This window comes from Pelodiscus sinensis, chromosome 12 (assembly GCF_052426305.1).
Source record: "Pelodiscus sinensis isolate ZL-2025 chromosome 12, ASM5242630v1, whole genome shotgun sequence".
NCBI classification, from domain to species: Eukaryota; Metazoa; Chordata; order Testudines; family Trionychidae; genus Pelodiscus; species Pelodiscus sinensis.
The window spans coordinates 3,533,246-3,547,181 of NC_143063.1; the positions used below are offsets into that span (position 1 = coordinate 3,533,246).

Genomic DNA, 13,936 nt, shown 5'->3' on the forward strand with positions numbered 1-13,936 from the left:
CCAAACCCGTTGCCAGCATGGTCTGGTGCAGCTACATGGTGCATTTTTCCCTTTCGCTTCCCAACCCCAAGGCAGAGCACATGTCTGCCAAGGGCCAGAGCCTGCCCCTGGGGATTCAGTGGCGTCGATTTCAGAGGAACCAATTCTGGAGAAGTCCCACAAGCTCTGTCTCTTGTGCCTCTTAAATCCAGTCTGAACCAGTCCAGGCACTGCTCTGGAGGGGGCTGCCCCCCCCAAGACGCACATAACACAGATCGCTACAAAAGCAGGAGACTCTGCTAGCTTCTTCATAAGGTCTTTATTAGTTTTCAGCACAGTAATCCTCTCTACATCAACCACTGCTCCCTTTTGCATGTGTAGCCATCTATACATACCATGGCATCCATGCAGCTTTAGGAGCATCAACCGCTTTAATGCACAAAAATATAAGGGGTCACCTCGTACAGAGAAGTTTGAAAGTCATTAAAATTCCACCTTAAGCAGGAAACAACTGAAAAAACTCAAAAACAAATCCCAACCAAAATTACAGGCAGAACATCTTTAAATGTTAAAACCACACATCAGTTACCAGTTACTACAAGAACAAAAGAGGGGGGGGGAAATCCAATATATATATATTATATATAGGTATTTATATATATATTATCTGAAAGGACACACTAAAAAAAAAAAAAACCAAGATAAATTGCAGCAGAATCTACAGTAAAAAGAATTCCTACGAGCTTTCAAACATTCACATTTAATGTTCCAAAGGAAGCACACGGAAAAACAGTGTCTGGGACAAAACTAATACACCACAGAGAGTTTCTAGAATGGTTGTGGCACCGTTGAACCATCGAAATGCAGTATGCGTGTGTGTGTTTGTGTGGCACGTGTGTTCTGGATTTCTCCATACGGGAAGCAGAGGGCAGACACACACTCTCCTGGATAAGATGTGTGAGAGAGACCCAGTCTCTGGAACGCCCCGGGGTACTTCACACGGTCTCTCTCTGTGTGTCTAACAACATTTCTTCTGGCTGCTAGGATGATGAAGTTTGGGGCTATTCCCTCCAGCTCTTAGAGCGGCAAGCCAGTCCTGTGTGGTCATAAAGGACCCGAATGGAAGTTGGGGGTGGGGAATCAAGGAAATTGGAGACCCAGCCTCGGGGATGGTGAATGCTCAATACCTTATGAACTGGCTCTGCAGCCTCCCAGTGCCTCAGCTGAAATGGCCCCGAATGCCAGGGACCTCGGTGTCCCTTTGACGTCCTCTGATGACCCAGAGGAGAAACAACAGGAAGGGGAGCGATTTCCTCCTGACACAGACAATACGGCACCCCCGTGCGGGCACGGCTCATGGGTTTGCGGCCTCCCTCGGCCACTCACTGGCATGTGAGGAAAGGAGCCCGGGGCTAATCCCAGCAACATGTGAGGACGGGTCCTGTCTCTTCCTGCCCTCCAGGAAGGGTGACAAAAAGTGGCGACAGCCAGGGGCATCCTAGGGGGATGTCCACTCCCTGCACACCAAGTAGCGAACACTGGAACAAACTGGCTCACTAGCCATTTACTGGATGGACCGAGAAATGCTCAGCTGTGTGTCCTGGGCCCCGTACTGCTAACAGCTCACGAAGATTCTCCTTTAGCTAGAGGGTGTGGTGCTGGCCTTCAGGACCAAGAGGCTCTGTGTTCTGTTCCCCGCTGTCACCGGGCCAAGGATGTGTTACACTACAATCAGCCTTCACCTCCTCTGCACAAGACCCCAGAGCCCTGCCAAGCCAGGCCCCTGATCCTCAGGACAGGTGGCAGATCTCATCCATGCAGAATGGAGCGAGCCACAATGAGAATGGGGCGTGGGGGGAATTGCTGGCTGGGGATTTGCAATGGGATTCCCACCGGAATCTGGGGGGCAAAATACGGAAACCAAGATCCCCACGCAGGCTGGTGCAAAAAGATACTTTTATCTGGCGCTTAATTTGCCTGGCACTGACGAAGTCCTGCCTCGGTCCCTAGCGCGCAGCCAGCGAATACGACAGTCCCCCACCCACAACGGCTGCCCCTTTGGACTCTTCCTGGAGCGTCTGCGTGTCGGGAGCAGAATCAGCCCTCGCAGCAAGGGAGGGAGGAAAACCCCTGCAGAGCCCACCTGCCCCAGCATCAGCGTGCTTCCCTCCTCGGCCCTACGAGCCGGGAAGAGGCTTCCCTGGCGGATCTCGGATCACACGGGGCAGGGGGAGTCTCCTCTGGTTTTGGTTATTGTTGATTGTCCTTCTTGCACGTAAGAACTGCAACGGGGGCGTGTGCATGCGGGTCAAACACACGCACCAGAAGCCCCCGGCTCAGTATAGCGACCCTGGGAGCTCGCTGTCCTAAGGGTGCCCAGGGGCATGTACGCGCTTGCGACGGGCGCGCTTGATTGCGACCAGGATCTCTGGCGCGCACAGCCTGCAGGTGTCGCTGGCGGGTGGGTTTTGGGGTGTCTCGGCCCTGCTGCATTTGGGGAACAGGGTCTCAGTGAGGAGGGGCGAGCGCCCAGCCGTGCCGTTTCACTTCCTGCTCTACAACAATTCTACTTCTTGTTTCGGATGGAGAGGCCAGAGGGGGCGGGAGGAAGGTCCCAGGGAGCCACCCCCCCCTGGGTCCCAGTGCTCAGTGACACTCAATACCATGGAGTGTTGACCCACGGAAAGGCCGCAGGGGACTGCCCTCTCTAGCCATTGGTTAGAGCATGGCCGGGGGGGGGGGGGCACGGACCCACAGGAACATCAGTCGGGGGCCGCCCACGAGTGAAACGCAAAAATCCCACAAACCCCTCACTGACGTGGCCCCCACGTGGGAAGCAAAAAGACCCTCCCCACACCCCTCATGCACACCAGAGCCTGGGGGGGCAGCGCCAGTGTGGGCTCCCCAATGCTGGGGGGGTCTAAGCCTTGGGGGTTGGATCCAGACAAGCCGGGGGCTGCATTCGGCCCCGGGCGTGAGGTTCCCCACCCGGGTTAGGAGACCACAAGCTGACTGAGGGAGGCTTTTTCGCTCCCGTGGCAGGGAGGGGCTCGTGTTTAAGCTCTCGGGGTTCCAGGTTCAGTTTTCCCAGGGGTGGGTCAAATGGAGAAGAGAGACAGTGGAGGGGGGCGCTGGAAGGGGGGGCCGTGAAGTAGCCTGGGGCCACCCAGCTACGTCAGTGCCTGGACAGAGCCCACAAGCCAGGGCCCGTCGCAGGCGATTCCTCGTCCTGCCTTAGCCGGGCGCAAAGCGGGGGAATCCCACCGCGGCCGGCGGAGAGACGGCTCGCTGCCCGACAGCCGGGGAGAGCGACCCCACTGCACCGAGGCGGATCCAGCCCCACCCCTTGGAGGCAAGAGTAAAAGAAAAGACGCCCTGGCCACAGAGGAAGCGGGGAGCCGGGCGGGGGCGGGGCGGGGGTGACGATGCAGGACGATGCGAAATGGCTCCAGCGGCGGAAGAGGAGACGGCGGAGGGACCCGAAACCTCAGCACGAGACCTCCATGGTGTGGTTGATCTGCCCCATGGCCTCGCTGCTCTCCGAGTGGGTGCAGGCCCGCGGGCGGCTGCCGTCCACCGAGCTGGCGCTGGTGAGGGAGGCGGTGCGGGAGCGGGCCAGGCGCGTCATGCCGGCCGAGGGCACTGGGGGGAGAGCAGGACGGGGACAGAGGCGGTCAGGGTGCGCTCCCGGCCCGGGAGGGCTCGGGCAGGCACGACACACAAGCAAAGCCGGCACTGGGGAAGCCGTAGGCTCTCCGGCCCGCCCAGCGAGGCGCCTTCCCCTGGCCGGGGGGCGGCGCCGGAGGCCAGCGTCCAGCGGCTTAAGCTTGCAGCATGCGGTGTAACGGAGATGGCCTATGGGGGCAGAGGGGGGCTCTGTTAATCCTTTGGGGAGGAGACGCCTGCCCCTTAGCCTGCGGAGCCGAGCACTGCAGGCAGGGCGCTGCCCCCACCTCCACCAATCCCCCCTAGGAGTTTGCCCGCTGGGGTTATACCTCACGATCCCCTGCCCCTTTGGGATGTGCAGGCAGAGGATCGGGTCTTTCCCAGCTGGCCGGGACGCTCGCCGGCCTGTGCGCACGCTGCCCTGTGCACACTTAAGTGGCCGTGAAAATCCCCTCGCACGAGGATGCTGACGTGCAAGCGAGCGCCCATGAGAATCGGGGCTTCTGTGAAAGGTTCCCCGGAGCGTGCAACGCACAAGGGCGTGTGGCTCGGGCCGGAAGCGCATGGGCCTGGGGGCAGAGAGGAGGCGGCTTCCTCCTCCGCTCCACCCAGCTCGTCAGTCCCGTGCGCTGGGAGCGTGCACCATGGGGCCCGTGGGCTCTGCCTGGCACTGGCGGCGGGCGGGGGGAGCCGCAATAGCCCAGCCATGCGGTCTGGCTGCAGCCGGGGGCCGTGGCCGGTCTCTGGCTCGTGAGCACTCGCCCACTAGCTGGATTCCAGAGGCAGGTCGGAGCCCACCGGACGCTGCGGTTCTGGGATTCCCGTCTGCCCCGGGCTTGGCGAGACCCCGCCTGGGGCCTGAGCAAAGCAGCGCGGGGGGAGGAGTGTCTGCCTGCCCCCCGCAGCGCCAGAATGGCCCCGGCCCCGTCAGGTCCCGAGCCGGGGAGCCAAGCGCCGACTCCCGCAGCAGAGCCGGGGCGGAGACCAGGGGGACCGGGGAAGGTTCGGAGACGGGCTGCTCCGGCCCGGCCAGGGCTCTGCTCCCGCGTTTGGCCTCCCCTGCCCGCTGGGGGGGGATCCGCACAGCAACGGCCCCGGGCCACAGACTCAGCGCCGGCCCCCACTGGCTCTCCCACCACTCCGGGCGGCTGGCGCTGGGACGTGAGGGGCAGCGGCCCCAGGCCCACGGGCCAGGCTGCTCCTCCGCTCTGGGGGCAGCCGGGGGGGCCCCGCGCCCATCCTCACCCACGCACGCAAGTGCCTCCGGGGCCGGGCACGGGGAGGGGCTGGCAGCCAACGGCACCCAGCTGTGCAAGGGGCCGCAGCCGCCAGCCAAGGCTACTGCCAGGAGGGCGCTCCCCACCTTCCTCCCCCGCGCCGCTCCCGCCCCCGCACCGCCCCCGCCCCCCCCTTCCCCGCACCGCTCCCACCCCTGCACTGCTCCCGTCCCCGCACCGCTCCCACCCCTGCATCACTCCCACCCCTTCCCCACCCCGCCCCGCCCCCACACTGCTCCTGCTCCTTCCCCGCACCGCTCCCGCCCCCGCACCGCTCCCACCCCTTCCCCGCACCGCTCCCGCCCCCGCACCGCTCCCACCCCCGCCCCTTCCCCGCACCGCTCCCGCCCCGTTCCTGCCCCCGCGCCACTCCCGCCCTGCCCCCGCACCGCTCCCACCCCTTCCCCGCCCACTACTGCCCCGCCCCCACGCCGCTCCCACCCCTTCCCACTGCTCCCGCCCCCGCACCACTCCCGCCCCTTCCCATCCCACTCCCGCCCCTTCCCATCCCACTACCACCCCGCCCCCACCCTGCCTCCACCCCGTCCCCACGCCGCTCCCACCCTGCCCCCATCCCACTACTGCCCCTCCTCCATGCTGCTCCCACCCCGCCCCGCTACTGCCCCACCCACCACCAGGCCACTATCGCCCCGCCCCCACGCCATCCACATGCCCCTACTGCCCTGCTTGCCACCGCCTTGCTCCCTGCCCCACTGCTCCCACACTACCCGCCCCCCCGCCGCTACCATCCCACTCCCCACTGCTCAGCCCCCCACCGCTAAAGCCTGCCCCCTTACCACTACCACCACACCCCCACACCACTGCCCCTTGCTCTTCCCCCTGCCCACACCCACACCACTACCACCCCGCCACCATACCGCTCTTGCCCCACCCGCCCCCACAGGCTACTGCCCTGTCCCACACTGCTCCACCCCCCCGCCACTACCACCCTCCCCCCTGCCATTACTGTTCTGTCCCCAAACTGCTACCACACCACCCCCACGCCACTATCATCACGTCCCCCCACGCCGCTAGGGCCCAGCCCCCCACACCGCTACTGCCCCCCCACCACAGTCCCCACCCCTGACTCTGCCTCCTTTGAAGCCAGCCTGGGGAAGCCCCTGCCCCTCTCCTGTGCGGGGGGGTGGGCCCTGGCCTGCAGCAATGCACATGGAGCTGGGGATGGGCGCATGCAGCGGATGGGGCGGAGAGCGAGCAGCAGTGAGGGGGGTACCTGCTCCTCCACTCAGCCTCCGATCCTTCAAGTACGCAACTACGGGAGAGACAGAGGGGCGGGGGGAGGGGGCGTGGGGAGAGAAAGAGAGCGTCAGGCGGCGATCCGGCCCCACCCCACGGGACCCGGCAGCCACAAAACGGAGAGCGCGGGCGAGAGAGCCACACAGCTGGTGGGACACGTCACACCCCCCCCACACCCGCATTCACACCCCCGGCCCTCGCTCCCTCCCGGGGCTGGCAGAGTGATCCAGACAAGGCAAGGGGGGCTCTGACTGGACACAGCTCAGCCCCGGGGCTCTGCCTGTCGCGTGGGCCTCGGCGAGGGGCAGCCGGCAGACCATTCTGCTGCTTCCTGGCCCCCCCGCCACAGCCTGAGAGACGGTTCTGCTGCTTCCTGGCCCCCCCGCCCCCCCGCCACGGCCTGAGAGACGGTTCTGCCGGTTCCTGGCCCTCCCACCCCCCCAACCCCCTCCTACGGCCTGAGACACACAGCTAATGCCCTTGGCCATGGGGCCGGCGCCTGAGGTGCCCGCAGCTCCCGCCAGTCTGTGGGGAGACCAGGCCTGGGGGCTGGGTTTTTGTAAGGATGAGGGGCTCCCTGGCCCCCCTCCCGGGAGAGCAGACGGGCCTCGGCAGGTGACACAAATTCACCTGCAAAGAGCAGCCGTGGCCACGGAGCGTGGCGCCCGGAGAGCCCCGGGGGGGGGGGCAGCCATGTGGTCTCCCTGAGTGTGGTTTCCTGCCCCATAACTAGCTTGGTCCTGTCCCCGCCCCCCGGCATGGGTCCCCTCGGCCCAGGAGCCTGGCAGGAGTTTGCGGCCCACCCTCGCAGCGGCTCTGAGCGGGCAGGGCAGTGGGCAGCCGTGCCGGGGGGTCCCGCACCATGCCAGGCTGGGCGCGCAGAGCCGCCGAGATGGGACCCTCACGCACACGCCGCAGTGGGAAAGGCACCGGGGCAGCGGCACGTTCCCACCCCTCACGTCCCCCCCGGGCGGCCCTTCCCCCGGCCCCCGCACTTACTGTAGCCCATCCCCTGCAGGAAGTACTTGAAGGCTTCCGTCAGCTTCCCAGGCTGTGGGAGGAAAAACGAGGCTGAAAGGGCAGGAAAGACGCTGGCGGCTGCTGACTCACTGGGGGGGGGTCTCACCAAACCCGGGGCTCTCAGAGGCGGTGCCCCCTCTGCGGGGCTGGAAGTCGGGATGCCCCGGGGAGGGGCAGCTTTGACCCTGGCCTGACTGCGCCCTTCCTCCACCATTAGACAGGGCTGGGGCTGCCCCACCCCCGTGGGGGCAGAGGAGAGGAGGGGCCCCCCCAGGGCAGCGCAGGGGTCCCACCTCCCCCTCCAGAGCCGGCCGGCGCTCTCCTCCGCCCTTGGCTCCAGGAGCCGCAGAGCCAGGGTAGCATGGAGCTGAGACTTAGGGTGGGGGGGGGGGCGACTCACCTGTGTGACCTGTGGGAGCCCCCCCGAGTCGGCCATCTGAAGGGAAATGGAACTCGGTTAGTGGAGACCCCGGGGACGCCTGGGCCAGCGTCCTGCCCCCCCGCGGCGCCAGCCCCACAGAGACCCTCTTCCAACCCCCTGCTCCGCCGCCCCCGGGAAGCAGCGAGGTGGCCGGCGCCCAGCAGGATGCCCAGAGAGCCCTGTCCCGGACAGGACAGAACCCCCCGTCATTCGGTCGGGGGCCGTCTATGCCTGCCAGGGCCCAGCTGTGTCCAGCTGTCAATCCCCCCTCCCTGGCCAAGGGAGCAGAGCTGTGGGGGGCAGGGCAGGCAGGAGAGGTTGGGCACAACGGGGTGGGGGCCTGGCCTGAGAGAGACTGGCAGAGCTGGGGGGGAGGACCGGTGCAGCTGAGGGGCGCCGGCAGACCCGGCGGGGGGGGGGGGGGAGGACCGGTGCAGCTGAGGGGCGCCGGCAGACCCGGCGGGGGGGGGGGAGGACCGGTGCAGCTGAGGGGCGCTGGCAGAGCCGGCGGGGGGGGCGGGGGGGAGGACCGGTGCAGCTGAGGGGCGCTGGCAGAGCCGGCGGGGGGGGGGGGGAGGACCGGTGCAGCTGAGGGGGCTGGCAGAGCCCGGGGGGGGGGGGGGAGGACCGGTGCAGCTGAGGGGCGCTGGCAGAGCCGGGGGGGAGGGGGGGGGGGAGGACCGGTGCAGCTGAGGGGCGCTGGCAGAGCCGGGGGGGGGGGGGGGGGGAGGACCGGTGCAGCTGAGGGGCGCTGGCAGAGCCGGCGGGGGGGGGGGGGAGGACCGGTGCAGCTGAGGGGCGCTGGCAGAGCCGGCGGGGGGGGGGGGGGAGGACCGGTGCAGCTGAGGGGCGCTGGCAGAGCCGGCGGGGGGGGGGGGGAGGACCGGTGCAGCTGAGGGGCGCTGGCAGAGCCGGCGGGGGGGGGGGGGAGGACCGGTGCAGCTGAGGGGCGCTGGCAGAGCCGGGGGGGGGGGGGGGAGGACCGGTGCAGCTGAGGGGCGCTGGCAGAGCCGGCGGGGGGGGGGGGGAGGACCGGTGCAGCTGAGGGGCGCTGGCAGAGCCGGGGGGGGGGGAGGACCGGTGCCGCTGAGGGGCGCCGGCAGAGCCGGGGGGGGGGGGAGGACCGGTGCAGCTGAGGGGCGCTGGCAGAGCCGGCGGGGGGGGGGAGGACCGGTGCCGCTGAGGGGCGCCGGCAGAGCCGGGGGGGGGGGGGGGAGGACCGGTGCCGCTGAGGGGCGCTGGCAGAGCCGGGGGGGGGGGGGGGAGGACCGGTGCCGCTGAGGGGCGCTGACAGAGCCGGCGGGGGGGGGGGGAGGACCGGTGCAGCTGAGGGGCGCTGGCAGAGCCGGCGGGGGGGGGGGGAGGACCGGTGCCGCTGAGGGGCGCTGGCAGAGCCGGGGGGGGGGAGGACCGGTGCCGCTGAGGGGCGCTGACAGAGCCGGCGGGGGGGGGGGGAGGACCGGTGCAGCTGAGGGGCGCCGGCAGAGCCGGGGGGGGGGGGGAGGACCGGTGCAGCTGAGGGGCGCTGGCAGAGCCGGGGGGGGGGAGGACCGGTGCAGCTGAGGGGCGCTGGCAGAGCCGGGGGGGGGGAGGACCGGTGCAGCTGAGGGGCGCCGGCAGAGCCGGGGGGGGGGGAGGACCGGTGCAGCTGAGGGGCGCTGACAGAGCGGCGGGGGGGGGGGGAGGACCGGTGCAGCTGAGGGGCGCCGGCAGAGCCGGGGGGGGGGGGGAGGACCGGTGCAGCTGAGGGGCGCTGGCAGAGCCGGGGGGGGGGAGGACCGGTGCAGCTGAGGGGCGCTGGCAGAGCCGGGGGGGGGGAGGACCGGTGCAGCTGAGGGGCGCCGGCAGAGCCGGGGGGGGGAGGACCGGTGCCGCTGAGGGGCGCTGGCAGAGCCGGGGGGGGGGAGGACCGGTGCAGCTGAGGGGCGCCGGCAGAGCCGGGGGGGGAGGACCGGTGCAGCTGAGGGGCGCTGGCAGAGCCGGGGGGGGAGGACCGGTGCAGCTGAGGGGAGTTGGCAGAGCCGGGGGGAGGGGGGCCAGGGCTGGTGCAGCTGAGGGGCGCCGGCAGAGCCGGGGGCATTGGGGCAGGCGTAGCGGGCCGGGCCAGGCCTCGCTGGCAGACAGAGGGAGACGGCTGCACCCGTCTCAGTCCCCAGCGCCACCCGCGGGCAGACGACCCACGTTACCTTCAGGAAAGTGGTGTTGGTCGGATCCAGCTTGGAGTTACACTCCACCTGCGCGGGGAAGAGCAGGGGGTCAGGACGCGGAGCTCCGGGGACTCACGACCCTTCCCCAGGGCTGGCCCCGCGTGCGGGGTCCCCGGCAACGTTCAACCCAGGCGGGACGGCTTCCCGGCTCTGCTCCGGGCGCGGGGGGAGCAGGTCTCTGGTCCCGTCCGCCCAGCTCTGACAGGCCCGGGGCGCACGCAGGGCGCAGAGCCGGGGAGGGGGGGGGGTTCCGCGTTTGGCACTGGCAGCGCCCTGGGGGGCAGCGCGCCCCCCTCGCCGGGGCACCGTGTTCCCTCCCGTCCCTCCCGCCCCGGGCGGAGCCACTTTCGCTCGGCGCGCCCACGGGCAGGGGGGGGGCAGGACACAGCATGGAACAACATTCATGGGCTGGGAGGGACAGTCTGGGTGCTGGAGGGTGCTCTGGGGCGACAGCGGGGAGAGGACCCCCCCCCCCCACTCTCTGCCTGCAGCAGCCCCTGGGTTGGGCAGCGGGGGCACCTCTCCAGAGCTGGGCCCCACAACAGGCGCCCCCCTTCAGCCCACCAGGTCCTGGCTGGTTTTGGGCCTGGAGGGGGAGGGGCTGACCATATCTGGGGTCACGCCAGGCTGCGGGGCCAGGGAGGTGGGGCCAGGGAGGTGCCCCTCCCCCCGCCCTGGCAAGTCCCCGAAAGGGTTCCCTGAGCTGACCAGGGCGCAGGGCTCGACGTGGGGTGAACCTGGGGGGCAGGCCTCGGGGAGAGCAGCCCTGCCTGCGGAAAGGGACCCGAGGTGGGGCAGCGCCCGAGGGAAGGGCTGGCTCCGTGGCAGTCGGGGAAGGGCCGGGACAGGAGCGTGCGAGGGTGGAGAGGGAACCGGGGCTGGCGCGGGGGAGAAAGGGAGGCGGAGGAACGGCGGGAGAACTCAAACCGCCAGATTTGGGGTTTCAACCAGCTTGAGAAGACACTGGCTCTCCGGGGGCGCGGGCAAGAGGAACAGCCCAGTGGAGACGGGCGGGCGCGGAGACAGGGCAGCGAATCGGGACGTCTGCCTTAGGCCGGGTTTAAATCCCCCCGGCGTGACGGCCGGTGCCTGGGAGCAGCCGGTGCGGAGGGTCTGGGTGACAGCGCGAGAGGCTGGGCAGGGGGGTATCCAAGTATCCGAGCGGGGGGGGGGCGACCCCCCCCAACTTAGCCCCTTTACTCACCACCCCGTCTTCAGCAGGCGCGTTGTCCCCCACCACCAGCATGACCGGGCAGCTGGGAACACCAAGAGCGGGAGAGAGTCAGGGGCTTAGCCCTTCCCACCCGGTTCCAGCCTCCGCCCTGGGAGCAGGGTGCCACTTACCGGAGTGTTTTGGCGTTAGGGACAGTCCCAGGCCGGTTAATGTCCAGGTCTCTGCGGCTGAGGGGGAGAGAGGGGGCCAGAGGTTAGGGCCCAGAGCGAAACGGCGCCGCTCCCGGAACAGCCATGGGCAAAGCCGGCCAGCAGCTTCCCTCGCCAGGGGCGCTCATGGAGGAGCAAGAGGGCAGCCGAGCCCAGCCCAAGTCGCAGCCACAGGGAGCGCCGGTCTCCAAAGCCCAGCGCGCGTCACAGCGGCACAAGCACCGAGCCCAGTGTCGGAGGGGCTAACGAGACACTTGGCCATCTTCCTCCTGCCAGCGCAACCCAGCCTACCCCACCTGGCCCCCGGCCGCCTCCTCCCTGCCCCCCACTGCCCAGGGTGGGGCTGACTGACACGGCCCCTTGCCTTGTTCTCAAAACCCCCTGGGCCGCACACCCCACCACGCTCCGGTGCAGAACGGCAGGCCTGGAAGGGTCCCCGGGAGGCCGTCAAGTCCACAGCAGGACCAAGCACCGACTAGCCCATCCCTGACAGGTGTGTCCAACCCGCTCGGAAATCTCCCCCGTGACGGAGATTCCACAACCCCCCTGGGTAATTTATTCCGGGCCTTAACCACCCTGGCTACCCCCACGGCGTCTCCTGCTCCTGCCCCAAGGAACAGCGCACGACAGTCGTGGCCTCTCTGCGGCACCAGGACCTGCCCGCTGGGCTGAGATCTCCCTGCCTTTCGCATCCCCCTGCCCCAGCTCACTATGGCCAATCGCTGCGAGGCACAATCGGGGCACCCCGTCAGGCGCCCCCCTGCATGTGGAAGGCCCAGTGGCAGCACAGAGCCCGCAGCCACCTGGAAGAGGTTCCGCCGCCCCTCGGGGAGCTGCTTTCGGACAAAGGGGCCGGCAGCCCGGGCTGCCCCGCCCCACTGTGGAGCGGCAGGGACGTGTGTGTGCATGTGCCTGCACGTTACCCGTTGTACATGTTCCAGAACAGCTGCAAGTTGTACTGGTTCACCACGCTCCCGATCTGCTGCCGATAGCTCTGCACCAGCTCCGTGTTGCTCACCAGCTCCTCCTGTGCAGGCAGAGCCAGAGCAACGAGATCAGGAAGGCGGGGGCTCCTGGAACCCAGGGCAGGAAGGGCTCGGCTTGTGTGGGCCAGGGAAGGACAGGCTAGGGGGGCACAGGGACTGGTCTGAGTGTAAGGGGACGGGAGGGGGAAGACCCAGCGTTGCCCAGAACTGTCCAGGGCTGGGAGGGGGCTAAGTCTTGGGTCCAGGCCTGGTTATCCCCCGCAGGTCCCGGCAGCATGGCAGAGGGGATCACTAGCAAAGCCCCCGGGTGCCGATTCGCCAGCTGTTCGCTGGGGGACTCTGTCCGGGCCATGCCCAGATCCTGAGCCGAGCAGGGCAGCTGCGACGTGTCCGGGGCGCCCCGCTTACCTGGCTGAAGAGGTGAGATAAGACGGTGTCAGGCAAAGAGCTGGTCAGGCCAGAGAGCTGTGGGCGGAGGAGACCACGAGTGTTACGCTGACGCCAGGCCCGCTCGACCCCCCCCCACCTTTGCCTCAGGCCCCCCCCTCGCTATGGTCGCTGGAGACAGGCCCAGAGCCCGCGGGGAGGGCAAAGAGCTGCTCCCGCTCGGACCCAGCGCAGCAGAAAGGAAGGAGGATGCGCTGGAGCCCAGGAACGCCTGCGGCACCGCAAAGGAGGTGGAAGGGTCCGAGACCCTCCCCCGCCTCGGGGCGCCGGCTGGAGCCTGGGGCTGCGCCCTGCACTGCCCGGCTCGAGGGCCGATCTCCTCAGGGAGGCTGGGTTCCTCCCGCACCCCCCAAACGTTCCTTCAGGCCCTTCCAGGGGACACCCCCCAGTTAGGGGGCCTCTGTCCCCGGGACAGCTGGCATGGCTCCTCCACACTCCCTGGCCCTCCTCTCCTGGGCACCGAGCCCCCAGGCCTGCGGGCGGCGAGACCAGGCAACACAGCCTGGGCACGGTTTGCCATCTGGGGCGCCAGACAGACCCCCGGGCCGGCCTGCGCCCGAGCGGCGGACGCTGCTCACCTTGGTGGCTGCCCAGTCAATCCAGCCTTTGCCGTTGGGGTCAATGTTCATCAGGACGAGCCCTTCCACCAGGTCTGGGAAGATGAGCTGCAGCCAAGCAGACACAGGCGATTGCTCCAGGGTACTGTCCAGCCCAGCTGGGGAGCTGAGCACGGGGCCGAGGTGGGGTTGGAGGGTGATTGCCCCCTGCCCCGGTGGGAAGGGGGGGGGGATCACTGGCCGAGGCCGAACCCTGGAGGGACGAGGTGATATTGGCTGGACACAGGATGCTCTCAGATCCCCACTGACGGAGCATCTGGCACCCCAAGGCGAGGGGCGGATATGGGTTGGGGGTTATCCCAGTACCCAGTGGCCAAAGACACCCTGGGGGCCCACCTGCCACTCCCGCCTTTCGAGCTCGATTCCCGCCACTCAGCGAGCTCCTGCTGGGGTGCACAGAGCGGCGCGGGATCCGCTCCCCCTCAGTGGCAGCCTGCCCTAAAGGATTCTGGGTTGCCCCACGGGATTCTGGGTTGCCCAGTTTTCGCCTGGACTGCCCGTTATTCGGGCTCCCCATCCAGTAAAAAAACAAACAGAAAATACCGGACATGCGAAATGGCTGGTATTTCCAGTTTTCCCCTGCCACGTCTGGCGGGAGAATGAGGAGCGCGGGGCCATTTAAAGGCACAGGGCCTTTTTTTTTTTCCTCAACAATGTTGGTCTCCCCCTCTTCCCC

At 68.1% G+C, this 13,936-nt stretch overlaps 1 protein-coding gene across 6 annotated transcripts in view; it reads right to left on the minus strand.

The window, feature by feature from the left end:
- Positions 1-279: 279 nt before the first annotated feature.
- Positions 280-13,936, minus strand: part of NDRG4 (NDRG family member 4) — an 82,415-nt gene continuing 68,758 nt past the window's right edge. For 4 of the 6 annotated variants that reach the window (XM_075940481.2, XM_075940480.2, XM_075940478.2 and 1 more), the window contains 10 exons: positions 13,222-13,308; positions 12,605-12,661; positions 12,134-12,237; positions 11,172-11,228; positions 11,032-11,083; positions 9,807-9,854; positions 7,600-7,635; positions 7,179-7,230; positions 6,157-6,195; positions 280-3,621 (listed from right to left, as the gene is read on the minus strand). In XM_075940481.2, coding sequence (XP_075796596.1) covers positions 3,467-3,621; positions 6,157-6,195; positions 7,179-7,230; positions 7,600-7,635; positions 9,807-9,854; positions 11,032-11,083; positions 11,172-11,228; positions 12,134-12,237; positions 12,605-12,661; positions 13,222-13,308 — 687 coding nt within the window. In that variant the 3' untranslated portion in view covers positions 280-3,466. The remainder of the gene's footprint in view (positions 3,622-6,156; positions 6,196-7,178; positions 7,231-7,599; positions 7,636-9,806; positions 9,855-11,031; positions 11,084-11,171; positions 11,229-12,133; positions 12,238-12,604; positions 12,662-13,221; positions 13,309-13,936) is intronic. The other 2 variants (XM_075940479.2, XM_089781408.1) reach the window with 1 other exon arrangement.